This window comes from Nesoenas mayeri, assembly GCF_963082525.1.
Source record: "Nesoenas mayeri genome assembly, chromosome: 12".
NCBI lineage: Eukaryota > Metazoa > Chordata > Aves > Columbiformes > Columbidae > Nesoenas > Nesoenas mayeri.
The window spans coordinates 7192280-7211679 of NC_137547.1; the positions used below are offsets into that span (position 1 = coordinate 7192280).

The 19400-nt window shown below is 42.7% G+C and overlaps 1 protein-coding gene across 7 annotated transcripts in view; it reads right to left on the reverse strand.

The window, feature by feature from the left end:
- AP1G1 (adaptor related protein complex 1 subunit gamma 1) overlaps positions 1-19400 on the reverse strand; it is a 44037-nt gene that overhangs the window by 3950 nt on the left and 20687 nt on the right. For 6 of the 7 annotated variants that reach the window (XR_013922707.1, XM_080352032.1, XM_080352033.1 and 3 more), the window contains 16 exons: positions 19094-19189; positions 18525-18605; positions 18210-18308; positions 17658-17713; positions 16702-16815; positions 13036-13176; positions 12326-12380; positions 9745-9867; positions 9326-9415; positions 7936-8063; positions 7236-7340; positions 4997-5138; positions 4382-4508; positions 3843-3938; positions 3453-3613; positions 2326-2424 (listed from right to left, as the gene is read on the reverse strand). Coding sequence is in view for 6 of the 7 variants with exons in the window: in XM_080352032.1 (XP_080208158.1) it covers positions 2326-2424; positions 3453-3613; positions 3843-3938; positions 4382-4508; positions 4997-5138; positions 7236-7340; positions 7936-8063; positions 9326-9415; positions 9745-9867; positions 12326-12380; positions 13036-13176; positions 16702-16815; positions 17658-17713; positions 18210-18308; positions 18525-18605; positions 19094-19189 (1713 nt within the window). In the remaining variant the exon portion in view is untranslated. The remainder of the gene's footprint in view (positions 1-2325; positions 2425-3452; positions 3614-3842; positions 3939-4381; positions 4509-4996; positions 5139-7235; positions 7341-7935; positions 8064-9325; positions 9416-9744; positions 9868-12325; positions 12381-13035; positions 13177-16701; positions 16816-17657; positions 17714-18209; positions 18309-18524; positions 18606-19093; positions 19190-19400) is intronic. The other variant, XM_080352034.1, reaches the window with a different exon arrangement.

Genomic DNA, 19400 nt, shown 5'->3' on the forward strand with positions numbered 1-19400 from the left:
TCTTCATTAAAGGTCAGTAAATCCTCCCATGTCCAGTTCCCCTCCCTTACCCCATCAATACAAAACACAGACCTTTCCTCACCACAAGAGCTCGCTGGAAGATGTGCAGGGTAAACTATGACACTGCAGATTAACACTTAATCTGGTAGGACTGTAGTTCTCAGATCAGATACAAGCTCTAAGAAGAGCTATTGCACAGCTTCTACCCACATCTTTCTCTGCCTTGGCCTGGCTCTCACAAGCACAGAAGTCCTTAAGTACAAGGAAAACTGCCTTAAAATCCCAGCTAACAGGGGAAGAAAGCAGAAAGCAGATCTGGACTCTGCTGCTCTGCACTGACACTCAGGAGGACAGGTGTCATTTCCCATACTAGATGTCACTTGAAGCAGCAGCCTTGAAGCTTCAAGTATTGCATAGCTCAGTAGCACTGTGAAGGAATTAGCCTAAGAAAGACTAGAAACAGAAGCTCTAAGAACATTTCCTCCTGCTGTGAGTAAATGATGCAACAGCTCAGAAGTTGTTTTACACCATCGTTTGGCTGTCATCCAGATAGGACGTGGCCCTTCAGAACAGCATGCTCCAGGCAGGTTCCCTACTCTCCTCACCCGCAAAGAACGTGTTTCCCAAAAACCCTAAAAGGAGAAGCAAAAAGTTGGCTATTTCTGGCTCTTTTCCTCATACCTACAGGGAAATACGCAAAAGGGACAGCAGAGGGAGGAAAGGAGGACAACGACTGCTCCAGCCAGCCTCAGGGTAAGGAAGCTGTGCTTTATCACTAATAGAGCAATAGAGCCAGTGCCCGTTCTTGTTCTGTTCGGTGTTGTTTCAGGAAACTGGCAATCCCTTTCAATCCAGCATAATGACAGTCCATGTCCAGGTGAAGACTTTTCTACAACAGTGACAAGTCAAACAGCTTCCGCCTAAACAGCAAGGCTGCTCCAAGGTTGCCTCCCTCAGAGCATCCCGGGTAACTGCACGATCTCAGGGAGAGGGTTCTTGCAAAGCTGTACTCTCAAGGAGTAGCAATGTAAAGGACAGTGAGAGGTGCAGAAATGCCTGAGGTGGAAGAGTTAAACAGCAGGCAAGAGATGAGGGTAATAAAAGACTTTTGCACTTCTGTATTCTGAAGTGTTTGCAGGAATTCTGGTGTTCTGACAGGAAAGCGCACATTATCCATGTGTACTTCACTTTGTGGGCCTCATCTGAGGTGGATGTATTGCAGTTTCTGGCACCTTACAGGAAAATTCCTATACCTTCCCAAGTTCAGAAAACAACTTTGAAGGTGATCTTTGAAAGATGCTCTACAGCACCACAGAGAAATTAATATCAGACGTATACAAGACAAAGAAAATAATTAGTCTTGTGCCTTAATATAGGCAGAGGGGGCCACACTACATGAAGATAAGGGGAGAGGCATGGAAACCATAAAACCTGTGCAGTACAAGACAGACATTTCAGTGAAATCTTGGGCTGGGATTTGAGTATTTTTCTAATTTGCACATCGGTCTAGCAGTAACACTAAACAACTAGAGCAGTACATAAGTGTTAACCCATGAAAAACTTAAGATGGTTTGAGTTCTTAAGGATGGTTAAGATCTTAAGGGTGTCCCACAGATGAAAGAATATATGATCTCAAGTTTCTTTTCCTTTCTGATGCCATATGAATATTTGCAAAGCCTCTTAAGGAGGACATGCTGGCCACAGCCCTCCCTCCCCTCAAGTCTGTTGTAACCCAGCCTTGAAGGCTGGCTCTGAAGGCTGTAAAACAAATGGAATTATGATTAAATTTCACCTAAAGATTCTTTCCATCAACTGTTTAAAACTACACTCATCACATTAAAAACAAATTACACCACTTGAGAAAAGAGACAATTTTGTTAAGATTATGTATCAAGCTACTTTTTGTGTAATAAGCATCTCAATAACACTGCTGCAGAGAGCAAGAACGAATGTTAAACACATTTATATGGCAAGATGCTTGCCTTTCAGACATCACTTCTACAACACACAGGTACTGGGCTGAGGTCCTCTAGAAAGATCATCTAAAAACCTGTTTAACAACCACTCTGATGCAAAAGACATCCAAGAAGATAGCACAGCTGTGAATCTGTTTTAGCAGTATAACCAAATAATAGAAGGCCAAACCTGTGCCCAGGACCTCACGTCTTTTTCATAACTTTTTCCTAACCCTAACCAAACGGACTCATTAAAAACACATCATTCACTACCACCACTCCGTGTCTCAGAGACACAACCCCAGCCAATTGCCACTAAATACACAATTCCAATACAATATCTTTAACAACTGTTCTCAAAATCACTCACCTTTTGTGGATTCAGGACTTTAATAACCTGTGTGATGGTCCCCGAGTTAAATGCAGGGATGACACTGCTGCTGGGAGACAGGAGCTGCAGCTGGAATGTCTGTAGAAAGGCCAAAGAGAAAACAATTTGATGCTTAATCAAGTAAGAACAAGAACATGAAGTGATTTGTTTGCACTGAGAGAAAGCAAGGGAAGCTAAGAGTTCAGTTCCTGGCTCTGAGAGCACATGTACAGCCACAATCAAGTTAAAAAACAAACAAAAGCCAGTTCTTCAATTTCCTGCCCATAAAGAATAAAATATTCACTGTCCCACCTGCTTTCTGCACAAGACCCAGGTAGCACAAACACTGGGGTGAGGGTTTACTGCAGTGCATCAAGACCAGTAGTGAATTCTTTCAAGAGTCGCAGGCAGAGGAACAGCCAAGACCACTCAGCACACCCGTAACTTCACGAGGCTCATTCTTTCCCTAATTCCTTCCTACAGCAGGTATGAAGCCTATTTGAATTCAAGTCAGAGCACTACTAATTCCTGGAAGTGAAACTCCCAGAAGTAAACATACTTCCCCAAAGCTGAAGAACATTCCAATCATACCCTGCTTAAATGGTCTGTCTCCCGTATTTTGTGCTGCACCTAAGTGTGAGGGGAGACAGCTCACTGCTGAAAGGAGGACGACCACTAATCACCGTATGGAGACTCATTTAAACTTTTACAAGCAGCTAATAGCTTCAAAAGGTTTGTTGTTTTTGTTTTGTTTTGTTTTTTCATGTATTCATAGCTGCAAGGAGCATGGTATATTTCTTAGAAACTAAGAATAAAGATTAGTGTCTTCACTTCTTTTTGACCCAACGTTTTTCTGCCTGTGGTTTAGTAACTCTCCTAGAAAGCAGAGATTTTAAACAAAATTTTGTTGAAGCTGAAGGAGTCCCATCTGATAGAAACCAGCATTGTATTGTGTTTATAACATTAACTTCAGATTAGAAAAAGCTGACCAAACTGAGCCCTAAGAGAACCTATTAACAGCCTTGTTTACAGTTCTGCAAGTTTCTGTCTGCATTAAAGCACAGTTCAGGAGGTATCTGCAGCTGGGACTCTCAGCCTGTCACTGCAGTTGCCCTAAATGGCTCTACCTTTGGTACTGCAGCTTGGAAAACAAAATCTGTCATTTCCAGCTCTGTGCTGTTGGAGGCCTGTATCGTGATTACAGTGACGCTAGGGTTGGTGTTGGATCTCTCAAAGGTGAAGTCAATCTTCAGCCCATTCTTGTTGTATGCAGTAATTGAAGGGATTCCTGGAGAAAACCAAAAAGTAGCAGATTTACAGAATCATTCTCAATACCATAGAATGCATTTACTTTACCCCAGACATGAACTCTTCTGAAGATTAAACACAACCCACTCCTCCTGCCCCAGCGCCTGTGCCACACTTCATTCCCCAAACCCCCCTTTTTTCACTACCCCTTGTTTCTCTTCTGGTTGGGTGCTGTGGCACCTTAGGCTAAGGATTTACACGTCCCTAACCTGTAGCAATATCATTGAAGATAGGCTGTGATGAAAGTCCATCAAGCAGGAATGGAGGCTGTGCTATCTGGGGTGCAGGAGCAGATACTGGAGAACCTACAAGAAATGTTGAAATATTATTACTTAGCTGTCATGAAATGAAGAGTAAGTATTCCTTCTCCAAAGATTAATTGCTGCAAATCATATTGCTTTGCATGAAGCTCTACAAATCATCTGTGTTGTTATTGTCCCCTCTGTGCTTTCACTAAAAAGGACCGGCTCCTCTCAAGCTAGCAGGCATTCAAATGGAATCACTCTCTCACGTTTCCCAGTCCTCTCTGGAAAGGCTCACAGCAGTCCCAGGCTGAAGTGTAAAAATGCTGATGTCTCAGCAGCTAATCACACAGAGTCAACTTGTGACTTTATCACCTGTATGCTACTACGGATCTTTGTGAGAATAAGCATGAAGACTAGGACTTGACAGAAAGTGAGGAACTGGCCAGACCTCATCCCCCCCCAGGACTGAGAATGTAGACTTTTAAGAGATGCATCCTGCTCACCCGTTAGGTTGAGGTCTCCCAGGAGGTCGAGGAGCTCCCCGCCAGCAGAGGCCGGCTTGCTTGTAGGTGCAGTGGGGATTACAGGTGTTATATCGCTTCCCCCCAACAAGTCCAACAGATCATTTGCCTAATGAGAGAGTGGATGTAATAGTTACATATTCAACTTCCTGCTACTCTCCCTTGCAAATGTAATGGATTCTACTTGCTCTCAGACCAACAGAGGTACCGGCCAGAGAGGTTCTTAGTTTGGCTATGGTCCCATGCCCCACAAGAGATCTAGTTTCCATGCTCCTGGCAGCACAGTGATAAAGACGGAGTTTGTGCACACTGAGACAGGCTGGGGAATATATGGCTTTACTGTTCTCGCCCTCCCCACAATGGCCTCTTCACAGGCTGGGGAATATATGGCTTTACTGTTCTCGCCCTCCCCACAATGGCCTCTTCCACACAGCTGTTCTTGCCACTAGAGCCAGAGTCAAGAGATGATGCAATCATCACCAGGCCAGAACTAGCAAAGCGGAGTGGGGAGGGAGCTGGTCTCAGCTTACTGCTGGCAGTGGCCTTGTAGTGTGTCTGATGGGCAGTGGAAACTTATCCCAGATGGGTTTCCATTACCTGGCTAGCCGGCTGCGGTCCAGAGGGCGGAGGTTTGGTTTCCAGGACCGCTGGCTCTGTCTCTCCGTTGGTCTGTACAATCTCAGCAGGGCCGTTTGTGGTGACCTTCTCCATTACTGGCATTCTCTCAAGCAGGGCTGGCCTGAAAGAAGCTGACATAGTTATACTGTGCCATCTTCCTGGATCCCAGTCCAAGTACTCAGACAATCAGGACATGATATACATAGGACAACCTGCCTTTTCAGCACCAGTGCAGGGGACTGTAAGATTGGATGACAGCTAAAGGGGGTCAGAACCAATCCCTGGCATTCTGTGCCAGTGTAAATACATCAGTTGACAGCCAGAAGCCAAACAAACCCTCCTGCCTTCTCTTTTCCCCTAGTACCTGACAGAGTTTCCACTGTGGTGCTAGGATAACAATCCCAAAGCAAAGATTAAATTATTGAGCAATGGTGGATTAACTGCAGACATGGAAGACTTGACTGCTCTGTTCCATATGCAGTTGAGTCAGAGTCAGCTCGTCTGACTTGTCTTTGCAGGAGGGCTAACAACTTAGAACAGGTGACAAAATTGGAAAGGCAAATCACCATGCTCTCATTTAGCCAAATTGAATTTCCAAAGAGATTAAGTTCAGCCCTTGAAAGCACCCTCCCGAAATGATACAGAGACTGAAAAATACGCATGGGATCCAGAATCCTGACATCAAACAAAAAAGTCTGTAATAAAGAAAGGCCATTACCCTTGCAAATGAGCCACAAAAAATGCTGCATGTAACAGGGGTAGGACACACCGTCTACACACCTTTTGGGTAGAAAAAGTGTTCCAATGCCAATAAACCCAACTATGGGCCACATTCTTGACCATGAACAAAATCTTAATGACCAGAAGCTATTAAGCACTGACCTTTACACTGTAAAGAAAACCAGAATATAGCAGGAGAAAAAATACAGGTGCTCTCTTGTAAAACTAAATGCAGTTCACAGATGTTTTTCTGAAGTACGGTGCTTCCCAAAACTGTGGATAGCATATACTGCCACCTGATCCACAGACACTGCTGCCTGCAATGGCCAGTTCAGATCAAGCCTCCCATGCTAGGTTTTTCTCAGCGCATTCTTAAGGCTTCATGTGAAGCCTTACACAGCTCACGTGCCCTAGCTCATTAACATGGGTTTTCCAAGAACTGTTTGAGTTGCTGCATGGATACCACGGGAGGAGAGAAAAGAGGAAATCACAAAGATGCTGTGTCCTACACATAGTGAATAGGACAGTGTCCATAGGAAAAAGTGATTGTGAAGAGCCTTTGAAACAAAGTTTGGAGGCCCTTACAAACACAGGCAATATTTAGTCCAGTGGTACCCCCATTTTCTCTCTGTCCTCTCATCTAGACTATAAAATGGATGCTCCTTCATCCAATGGAATCTGATGGAAAGTTTTCAAGAGTGGATGAAGTTAATTGCCAGATAATGTCCTCCAATCTTATGATCATCACTGAACAGAACCTGTTGTGCTCCTACATATCAACAATTTACTATTGCACATAGCAGACTAACAACCATCCTGTAAAGAATTACAGCTTTAGTTATTGCAACACCGCATGGTTTTAACCTTCTCATAAAGCTATCACTTGAGCAAAGGAATGATGATCAGGACCTCTCTGTGGTAAGGTATAAGGAGGTTAACATGCTCACAAACTGCAAAAACAGCGGTGCTGAGGGGTGCAGTGAAATTGTATGCCTTTGCATGCAGAATCTGAGATTTTAAACAGATACTACAAGAAGATACAGTAAATTAAAAATATGTTCTATATTAACAGTTGGAAGAATTACCTCAATTTCAGAGCATTGTTTAGGACAAGTCAATGGATCTCTGCATGTTTATTCCAAAGACATTTTAAAATCAGTTTGAACTTAACAACTGTGGTAATGCTAGCACAGTAAAAGCTACCTGCAGACATTCAGCTAGCAAATTTAAGGTTCGACACCTAGAAGTAAACCATTAGTCAAGCTCCAAGGAGGGCAAATGTTTTGACAGAGAAACTCTCTGATCACAGAACAATCTCCCCAGATACATTAAGTTATTAAAACACTCACTAACCCTATAGATGAGGGAGGTGTTCTGGTTCCCCTGTAACACTACCAAAATCACCAGACAAAGCTCTCAAAGCACAAAGTGAGGTACCCAGGAGATCAGAGTAGACTACAATGATCCTTTTCAAACACCAAAATTCATCAGCACTTACCTCATGTGATCGTATTTTTTGAAAAGTGCATTATATTCCACTGCCCTCTGCTGTAGCTCCACATCAATGCTGCTGCCATAAATGGAAACTACCTTCTTAATGCGACTGTGTGGGGGCAGGAGGGAAACAGAAAAAACACACACACCACGGAATTAGCAGCAATAAGCAAAAGATAATCACGTGTCACCCAGAATACACTAGCTGGCCTCTGCTCAACAGGTGTCCTGTGTAACTCATTTCAAACAGTAGTCACTGCTGACTTCTGGAGCATGTGTGCAACATCCATTTTTGAACTGTCCGTTCACAGAAGCACCAGCTGCCACTTCCTAAGAAAGCTCAGCTACCCACACCAGGAAGCTACCTATAGGAAACAAGACTATTTTTCCCTCCATCATCTGAAAAGGGAACTGGAAAGAACAGTCCACTGAAAGTAAGGACTCATCTTCCCCATAAAGGGGTTTTCAAACAACAGGAACACAGATTCCCTCTACACAGTAGAGGACATCTACAGAAAAGAGTACAAATCAGTGGAAGTCTTCCACCCTGCAAGGAACAGAGGACTGTAAAAGCCAACGAGTAACAAGAAGACTCTAGTAAACCGTGGAAGCAGAACATGTCCAGGGAATACTTCACTGAAGACAACTGATGACAGCATATTTGCAGCAAAGCCCTGGGCAGTACATGGTCAACGAGAACTCACTTGACAGTGCAGGTGAACCTCGTGGAAAGCTTCATGATGGCAGTGAGAGCATAGCCTCGTGTAACAGATGCAGACATATTAGAAATCAGGACGCTTTCTAAAATATCGAGAACTTCATCCTCCGTTACCTGAAAAAGGACAGAAGGGTTAGGCTGAGACAGAAAGAAGCCCCGCAGCAAGACTTCCAGGGCATGCTGTAAAAACCTGTCTCTTGCTTAATGGGTATGTTGTACCTCCTTGGCAACTCTGTGAGCCTGCAGCATATCTTCACAGTGTAAGAGAGATGTATCTGGGTGGAGATCTTACTAGTTTTAAAATACAATTCCTCTTCCACACATCAAAGATCAGGTTTATCACCAAAATTGTTTGGATTATCGGGATGAGGCAAATTGTCTGAGGTTCAACAAGGCAAGTGCCAGGTCCTGCACTTGGGTCACAACAACCCCATGAGCGCTCCAGGCTCGGGGAAAAGCAGCTGGAAAGTGCCCAGCGGAAAAGGCCCTGGAGGTGTTGGTGACAGTGGCTGAACATGAGCCAGTGTGTGCCCAGGTGGCCAAGAGGCCACCAGCATCCTGGCTGGTACCAGCACTGGCATGGCCAGCAGGACTAGAGAAGTGATTGTGTCACTGTACTCGGCGTTGGTGAGGCCCCACTTTGAATCCTGGGGGCAGTTTTGGGCCCCTCACCATAAGAAGGACATTGAGATACTAGAGAGAGCGCAGAGGAGGGAACGGAGCTGGTGAGGGGCTGGAGCACAAGTGTGATGGGAGCAGCTGAGTGACCTAGGGGGTTCAGCTGGAGAACAGGAGCTGAGAGGAGACCTTCTGATCTCTGAACTGCCTGAAAGAAGGTTGTAGAATGGAGGATGTTGGTCTCTTCTCCCAAGTAGCAAGTGACAGGACAAGAGGAAATAGCCTCAAGTTGTCCCAGAGGAGGTTTAGATATTAGGAAAAAATTCTTCCTGGAAACGGTTGTCAGGTGTTGGAACAGGCTGCCCAGGGAAGTGGTGGAGTCACCATCCCTGAAGGGATTTAAAAGGTGCTTAGATGAGGTTCTTACGGACATGGTTTATGGCTAGAGTTAGGTTATGGTTGGACTCTGTGATCCTGAGGTTCTCTTCCAACCAAAATGATTCTATGAAAATACACAGCTAAGACCCCAGGAGATAACCTGCGAGCTACGTCAGCACTGAAACCAACTGCAGCTGCAATCCTCACCCTGAGTGGTTACACAGCCCATGCCTGCAGCAAGGGAAGGAGATTCCTGTCCAGGGTTCATCACCATCATGGGCACCAGAGCTAAGTAATTGTTGCAAGCATTCCTCTCACACAGCCAGCACCAAGCAGCCCAGCCTCAGCCAGGTACACAGTTGTTCTTTCCCAAGCTATACCTGTATTGGTTCCTCCTCTTCACACTGACCAGACACCAGAAGATCTCCATACTCTCCTATGCACCAAGAGGCCACTTGCACCAACGGTTGCTGTTAGGAGAAAAAAAATCAGATGCCTCAGAGATATATGGATGCCTGTATGACAAACTAAACCATCACCATTTCCCAGAGCAAGCTCAGCCCTCCATCCAGCCAAGGAAGTTCCCCACAGGAGAAGAAACAGGAATATTTGATTTGATCAATAAATCCATAAGAGAACAGGAGAAAATAAAAAGAACATGGGCTTACAGAAGACACATCTCCTCTGCAACCTGTCCCTCGGAGCGAGACAGTGGGATGTTCACTTACCTCAAGATGCTTAGTAAACACGCTTATTGCAGTACAACAAGGAAACTGAAGTTGGTCATGTTTGGTATTACCTGGGAGTAATCACCAAGGATGGCTTTGTAGAGCCTCTGCACAGTGTAGGCATGCATCTCCACGCTGTTAGTTATTAGCTGAATCAGATTGGGAACAGCATCATCACGAACGTAACTCCCTGCCTGCAAGAACAATTGTGTATTTAAGAGACAAAAGTAGCTAGATTTCGCTATCTGACTTCTCAGTAATGTCCAGCATCTGCCGATATCCTTCACAAAGCCACCTGATGTGCATGGAAATTTAAAACAAAAAATACATATTTATTTTTTTTAAATACATATATATATATATACACGTATATATATACATATATACACGTATATATATACATATATATACGTATATATATACGTACATATATATACGTGTATATATATACATATATATACGTATATATACACGTACATATATATACGTATATATACACATATATATACGTATATATATACGTACATATATATACGTATATATACACATATATATACGTATATATATACGTACATATATATACACATATATATACGTATATATATACGTACACATATATACGTATATATATACGTACATATATATACGTGTATATATACACATATATATACGTATATATATACACACATATATATATACGTGTGTATATATATATATACGTATATATATATATACACATATATATACACATATATATATGTGTGTGTATATATATATATATATATATAAATCAACCTCATCCCCAAGCACTTCATAGTTGATTTTGAGCAGGCTCATGTGGGCAGAAGTACAGGACAGTACATTTGCTCAATGAACCCAACTATACCCAGAGAAATCTATCCTACAGATATCCCGAAATTGTCAAGTGTGGACATAAGAAGCCTGTGCTACAGAAGGAACAAAAAGCAACACAAAACTCGTCTGTTGAATAGAAGGTTTTAAGGTAAAAGCCATCCTGGGGGCAGAACCCAGCTTGTTCAATTGCTTGTTCAAAGCCAGATTCTATGCCAAATAAGCACAGGACTCAGGAACTTGCCAAAATACCACTCTTTGAGGTCTCTGATAGGACACAGACCTCAGGGAAAAGTCCACACAGCTCTGGCACTGAAGGGAAGACGTATCTGTGCAAACCCTATTCTGTTCAGGCTTTCCTGTGGCACTGAGAGCAGAGCATGCAAAAAGATGGAAATTAAGTGAGCCCAGTTAGGTCAACCAAATGAGAATCCACTCCAAGATGGCCAATGCCTTCTTTCTGTATTCTCCTAAGTCTGCTAAACAGAAAAAGATGTTTATCTGCAAGTCTGCAGTAGGCAGTCTCATGAATACAGCTCTATCAATGGTTTCTCTAGCAGCCAAGAGAAGGAAGTTACGTAATTGAAGGAAGTAATCTGAGAGCCGTTCTCACAGCCAGCCTTCTAATGAAAATCAATTCTCAGCTCAGAGGAATCTACTTTTCTCTGTTCCAGGGTGGCAAAATAGCACACAGGCCAAACTGACTTCTTGATGAATCTCTCAATTTGAATGCTGTGGGAACATAATGGAAGATTGGCAAGGAGGACTGCAGCATGCTCAAGTCACTTGCATCTGGGGTGTAGAAAAACACATATACTAATTGTTGTTTGGTGTTGTGTGCTTGACAAGTAGAACTTCCGTTTAGATAACAATATGCCTGTGATAGACTCAGAGGCACTGACTGAACATGCCTGAGATTCCTGCCCTGCTGTGGGAAACCCAAAGCACAGTGGAAAACTGCATCTGCTGAATCCCCGATGCACCGGTGAAACCAGCAGGTGCGGTAACTCTCCAGTGAGGACCAAGCTCTGCGAAGCCTGCGCTCCCTGTGCGCCTCTGCCCGGCTGCTGCTTTGGAGATCCCTGGTTCGCAAGGTAATGAAAAGAAATTTATTCTTTGCATTTCTTTTGTGGTTTTGTGGTTGTTCCTGTGTCAGCTAGCACATTCACTCATACTGATAAAATAATCTATTCCCACTCCTTTGCCTCAGGGAACACTGCCTACCCAAGTTATCAAGATCTCTTGTTTGCCAAAACATTAAGCCAGTTCCACCTTAGCTGTGATGTTTATAAAGAAATGAATGTAAGTAAAAAGTAATAATTAAACTCAAAGAAGAGGAACTAGAGAGCTGTTAATGGAATTTCATTAAGAAGCTTTGATAAACTCAACTTGGAATAATTCCAAGAAATGGTTTTGCCCCCCCTTCTCTTTGCAAGTCACTTCAGGCTGTGCTCACCCTCTCCTGAAAGCACCACATACTGGAATCACACACAGCACAAGTGCTGTCTGAACTTGGAAGCTGATGTGATTACTGCAGTAGAAAAACTCTGCTGCACACTGTATTCTTGCATGTTTCTGAAATCATAGGTTTCTTCTAAAAACACTCAGTCATATTTACTGAGTTTACATATTTCTCACTGGTTGTCTTGGGCCATTACCACCTAAGTACGCTTCCTCTGTGTGTTGTAGCATTTGTTATCTTGCCAGCCTTTGCAGGCATCTCTAACATCATGATAATTTCCTACAGAAATTTAAAAGAAAAATGACGTAGTCACACACAAGAAAGGTAATTTCACTTACCGTTGTTAGGACTCTCATAATTGTGTCTATGTGCCAGCGTTTGGACGGAGCGTATCTGACCAAATTAAGAAAAACAAGTTAGAACAGTAAGTGCTGGCCTTCAACACCAGCAAGAAACATCATCAGAACCTCCACATTCAGTTAGTTCCTGGCCCACTGTCTGCTAAGAGGGGGACACCAACAAAACACACACAAAAGTCCCCACAAAACAAAACAGCAGACACTTCACGTTCTTTGACCTTTTTGTATTAATGCCAACATTGGAAAGCTGAATAAATACACCAGTCCATATAATATAGCACATCCATACCTTGTATATACAATACTTCAAAGTCATGCTGCTGATTACAATAGCTCAACAGTTTCACCTCACTTATCCAACTAACCAGAGAGAATCTGTATATGTGGAGACTCAGCATGTCAGCACAACAGCTGTTCCGAAATGCAGCAGAAATACTATACGATATACTAGATTGGTTTAGTGATATAAGGACTATCCGTATGAGACACAACAGCGTGTCCCAAGGCACGAGTGTGTGCTGTTCCTCAGAGGGGGTTAAAACTGACAAACCACACAGAGATCAGCAAATGGAGAAGAGATGATCAGTATATTGTCTCTTAAGGGATGAGGAGGGGAAGGAACAACACACAAAGTGCTCGTAATTCCAAGGACGTACAGAAAATTAATAGCAAGTAAATTGACCCCATACTTTTCAGCTGCAAGAAATATTCCAGATGCACAGTCTGCCTTGAACTCTGGTTCACAGGAATCCAGGAAATACAGCAACTCCTTCATCATTCCACGGACGTTGTTCCCATTAACAAGAGCAAAGCTCAGTTCCATTGCGCGCCTGGGGCAAGAGACAGAAAACCAGTGAAGTATCTCCATCTAGTGATACAAAAAAAATAAAACCACAAGTCCAGCTACTCGAATATGCTTACCTTTTAATTAAGAAGAGAGCAATATTTATTAATCCTGTGAGAACAGTCTTTCACATTAAACATACCAGTATTTTCCTGTTCACGGGCAGACAATAAATATCTACCTTCAAGAAAACCTAAAGGGGACTGGAGGTGTGAGGTGCTCTAGAAACACCTATTCAGACATCCTAAAAGCTGGAAACATCTTTCAGCAACCGGAGTCCATCAGTGTTAAGGTCTGACTGTCCAAGTATTTGTAATCACACACTGGTCATTTCTGACACACAACTGCAATAAATAAGACAGGCTACAACACACTTTCTCCAGCTTCAGGCATCCTGGAGAGACCTGCTTCAATCTCCATACATTCAATCTCTAAATAGAGTAGAGATTTAAAATATTAACTAATAAGCTTTATTCTATACTGCCAGATAGACTATGTAAGATTTCTAGAACCCAAAATTACCCTGGTGCTCTTTCCAGAGCCCATTCCCCCCACACCACGGGGTGACACCAACAGACAGTGTGCCGGCTCTTTGCTGCTCCTCGAACACACAGAGGTCAGGGGCTTGTCCTTCCCCTTCAAGCTTCTGCGTTGATTCTAGAACAGGTCTCCTGCTCTTTCAACATTTTTGAATGAAGATTATTTCCAAATGTGATTGATTTCTGTACAACATTGACATGCAATAGAACAACGCATTAAAACAGCTAAACCACCCTGACTATTCTGAGCATTTGGTGTAATCCAGAACCCAAACCTCCGGGTCGTGTCCTCTTCATACTACAGGAACTTTATTCTCTGTTTGTCACTGAGATAGCTTACTCGAAGACAAGAAAGATCCTCACGGCACATCAAAAATTTCTTCCCCCACTTCAGTTATCTTTTGCAATCATCAGGATAGTTGCTGAACCATTTCATGTGTACAGTGATTTTGTACTGTTTGTTGTGCAATAGATTTTGTCCAAAACTAAGCCAGAAGTTCTGAAGTCTGGTTTTCAATATGGATCAGACTGTAATGTGTGTTTAACACCAGCAATTTTCATTAAAATCATAACGTTGAGATACAGGAATTATGCTGTCATCTTTTCATACATTTACTGGCAGCAAACCCAGGAGCAGTCCCCACTGACTCTGTTTAGCTCCAGTGTCAAGCTTGCCAGCCTTCCGCATAGCCAGTTATTTTTTCTGATTGCCTAGTATTTTCCCAAAGTTCGTGAAACATCAACAACCTAGACCAGGCACATGACCCAACCCAATGGTATTTGGTGCAAATTATTTCTTCTCAAGAATCTGAAAACATCTAAACAGCACTATTTCTCAACATCTCCCTAGTTATTATTGGAATAAGAAGGGTTTCTATAGAATTGTGAACTGGAAATGTGTTATTTTGCATTTTACCCAACTAATACCCAGGGACCTAAAAAACACCAAGGTGTTCAGAATTAGGGTGGAAATACATAACTAAATTGTTACCTTTTATCATCTAGATCTGTGGCTGGTTGAAGACCTATACAATTATTAGAACTGTTTTCATCCCTCCAATTAGTTCCCAACTCCTTACACCTAACCCTACTGGGTTACAGGTTTTCCATGTTTAACTTTTCAGTCACGGTATGGCAGATATATTAATACTGCAGGTGCACAGAGGTAACTCTGCAATCTTAATACCAGGTATTCATCTCAACACATACTGCTTACTTCGATCATATTACACAGCTCATTTCTGTCACAAAAGACAGACAAGAGGACTTGAGTTAAATGGCAAGGCCATTCTGAATTATACTACATGGACCAAAGATGCACAGCAACGTTTAAAGGATGATGGGAACAGGCCATGCTTCAGATAACGAAAACCAGGTACTGTGTCTGTCCCTCGAGTCCCAGCCCTTGAACCTTGCTACCTGGGTCCCAGACACCCCATCCATAAGTGGCTTCAATGGAGACAGTGCATTGTCAGCAGCACGAGTGTCAGCACGGCAATGTCATGCTCTGCTGATGGATCACTCATAGGCTTCATCATTCAACAGCACTCAGACACGAAGCTCTGTCATTTGTACCACACCTGTTTCCCAGGGAGGCACCAAGAGAACACTCTTGTTATCTTCCATCCCAAACCTAAATGAGGCTTCGCTGTTCCCCAGTCCAGCCTCATGCTGGCTCTGGCACCAAACCGCAACAGCAGCCTGACTTGCTCAGCATATAACACACAAATTTGTGTTTTGGGATAGATTGGAACTGTAAAAATAGACTACATGATACCCATTACATAACAGTTAAAACTAAGTTTCAGAAGCGAGACAGATCCAATTTCTTTCCTATTCTGGACCTATTAGACTGAGAGCAGTGCTGTTAAAAATCTACATCTGATTCAAAGATAAGCATAAATTTGAAGAATGCCTATAAAATCATTATCTATGGCATAGCTAATCATTTTGACAAGACAGGAAAAAAAAAAAAAAAGGAGGTTGAGCAATTTTGAAAGTATATTCATGATGTGATGACAGTTCAATGAAATTTTGGCCTACAGCAGACAGATTCCATGAGATGCAACAGGGATGCAACTGTCCCCATCACTGACATGTCGTACGCTGCACTGAGCTCAGACTACCAGGTACAGAAAGAATAACCATGAGGTAGAGAGTTCTGAAAGAAAGAGAACGCAACTGACAGGCCGAAAGATTCAACTGAGAAGGGCAGTGCTCCAGACAGGTAGGGCAAAAGTGAGAACAAACAATGCAAGCATATCTATGAGTGTCTGACAGAAACAGGAAAAATTTACTATCATGAGTAAAAGGAACATAACTGAAGCAATGAGAAGAAACAGAGGAAGAAGTTTAGACTATCGGAAAAAAAGTCTCCTGGTAGTGAAAAGTAAGGTTGCAAGAGCTCCCATTGCTTAGAGAAGTAGCAACATACTGAATTTTAATGACCAACGAACACCAAGAATGCATAACAGGATGTGGTTTGTAAGCACATTATTTGAACAATCAAGTAAGTCTGAATTCTACCACTGTGTAATCTAATTTAATCTAGAATACGTTTATTTGGATGGCTTAACACTGCTTCAAGACAACATGGCATTGGCTGTTAGTCTGGGAAAGAAAAGCAATACAGAGCATGTCAGAATAGCTTTGATTAGGATCACACTTCACAGAGGCTTTTCCATCCTGTTGTGAGCACACAGTCTGATCTCCACTGAGACTCCATGGAGGGGGGGGAAAACAGGCAAAAAGAAAAATCTCTATTTCTAATCCCAGACACATGAAGTGTAAAAGCAGCTTCCCAAAGAAGGTAGCTGCATATATTCATTACCTTTTTTGAAGTACAAATGATACTATGCATTAATACTTGTCTCAGTTACAGTTCCCCAAGATTATTGTCATTTTCCCCATGCTCTGCTTACCTCCCATAGGCTGTCAACCTTGACGGTCTGTTTCACTGACATTTCAATTACCTTTTAATGGAGACATCCAGATCTTTCAGGCAGTCCACAATCGTACTTCTGTGCCGCTGTACTGCATTATGGTCTGTCTGCACCGTTTTCAACAATGACGTCAAAGCTACGTATCTGGGATAGGGACACACAGCAATAAATAGCTGACAGTAAGAATCTAATTTCTATGCACAGACATGCACAACCCCCAAACCTTAGAACAGGGTTCTCTTGTACTTCATAATAAATTGCAATCTCCCAGGGGGTTGCCTGGTGTATCTCCAAAGGTGAGTTCCCACACAAACCCGAAATGCGCCCCACAACACCCTGCTGCCCAGATGAGCAGCTGCGCCCGTTCCCGGGCTCGTGTCTGTTGTCCAGTCTTCACAAAGACTTTGAAAAGACAAGGCAATTGAAGATTAGGCCTCTGCAGATCATGCACTCAAACAAGTGTGAGCTGCAGTTCCCAGTGCTACAGTCTTCTACCTGTACCTTGATTTGCAAACAAAGTGCCTAGAGATTGGACTTAATTCTGGCAGCTGCAGAAATTCCATTTCCAGATTCATAGTGACCAAAGCACAGCCAAACTTCCGTGTTGGCAACAGCACACAACCAGAAAAAAACCAGAGTCTTTGCCTAATTTGTGAGATCTCCAGTGCCAACTCTGATTTGAACAGCACCACAGACAAGACAGGAGTCACAGCTTATTGGAAGAAGCCACTTGACTAGTTTAAGAAACCACAAGGTAAGAATTAGATCATAGACCCAGATTCATCAACTGAGAAAGGCAGGGTCAGTTAAGGTTTTGACAAAGAAAAGAATGGCCCAAGGAAGAAGCAAGCTAGACAGTCACACTAACCCAACAACAGTACTTTCCAACATGGTCTCGCGGAAAGCTCCACTTAAGCATAATCTTTATGTAATTGCTTCTCACATTTTAAACTGGGTGCTGCCAAAACACACTTCATACAACTTACCTAATATTTTTGTCGTTGTTTAATAAGAAACGGCCAAGGATGTTAATGGCTAACACCTGCAGAAAGAGTTAGGGAAGGTCAGTGATCCAAAAAGGCTGCTGATCACCTTCACTGTTTCAAGAGGATTTTAAAGGCAACGTGTCAAATCTACCATTGCAGTTCTTGGCCAAAAGCATAACAAAGAACTCTAGAACCTGACTAAGCAGAGGAAAAGCTAAGACAAACATAGCATAAGCTCCCTCCTGTGCCAAAGGAACATGGTCTGCAAGAAGTTTTGCTTTATTTTCATTATTTAAAAACACCACAACCAAACAAACAAGAACACCAAACCCAAAACAACAACAAAAACCCCACAACGCAAACATACAACACAAAAACACCACACAAAACACAAACACCACTTTCTGAAGAGGCTACAGTCTTATCTAGAGCCGATTGTGAAGCTACGTTCAGGTGAAACAACTCTGCTTCACACTCTCTACACAAATTACTCTAAGACAAGCCTAGGAAAAGACAAAAAAAAAAGAAAAGGCCACAGCACAGGCAACTTACCCGCAATCCACTCTCAGATTTTATGTCCATAATAGTCAGCACAGTTTCATACAGAATGGCATTTCCCACATTTTTACTTGTTTCTGTGTTAGTGGCAACCTAGAAAAAAGAAACAAAATAAGCAACTCCAATGCATCCAAAACAGAACCCCTTTATCCCTAGCAAACAAGCATCACACCTACAAACATGTGTCCCTTGCAGCAAAATGCAACCCTGCATAGCAAGCAGCTGCATCTGCGCCAGTGCTGCTGAATCCAAATTATTAAGAAACCAAAAGAGAAAGTTAAGGCTGCTCAGCAACCTTGCAGACCTCACCTGTGCAAGTATATCATTCATTGCTTCACTAGAATCATCATCATTTCGCCCTAAAATTCTTAGTAACCGCAGGATTCGTACCTATTTGACAAAATAAAGCAAAGCAGAAATCTCACTGGATGACAGCGTTTTACATGGGGACCACAAAATACCCAGTACACTTCCCGAGCAGCAGCAAAGTAGCAAACCAAGCTGCTGATTGCCTTTCCTAAGCAAAGTGCAGAAGACTTTTACCAAAAAAGAAAAGGCTCATGCTGAGCTCACTGCCTTGCCACTGCCAGCAATGCCAAGAGTACCCCCCGCACATTGGGCATGAGCAACACGTGTCTCCTCCCTTTTATCACAACTTCAGCTAATATGGTAAGTCACTACATTTGCTGCTTAAACTGAGGGAGGTGTCTTTCACTAAGGCAGATTAAGAGCATTTGCACAATCAGCTCTAACAAAGGCACAAAATGCTCAAATTGCTAGAGCTGCCCCAAGGTAACCACCTCATCACATCTAAGTCTCAAACCACACAGAATACTAGAATTAAAGGTATATCAATCACTGTTTGCGTCAGATCTTACCTGCAAAAAGGGGTCACTGATCCCAGACACATCATGCTCTGGTGAATATCCAGACATGATAAGGTTCTTCAGAATACGAACTAACTGGGGAACAAGCTGTGAAGAAGAAAGTTGTCCTATTAGGGTGTTGTTCCTTCCCCCTGCCAGCTTTGAAGTACAGGTTGAAGAACAAATCTTGTATTTGAAAGCAAGTCAGTCTATGAATTCTTCCACAAGGTTCAACCTGCACACCTAGAGCTGATGTTACCTGAATATCTACAGCTTAGCTTGGGCACAATCAGAAATAATTAAGCTAGGACCTGAGCAT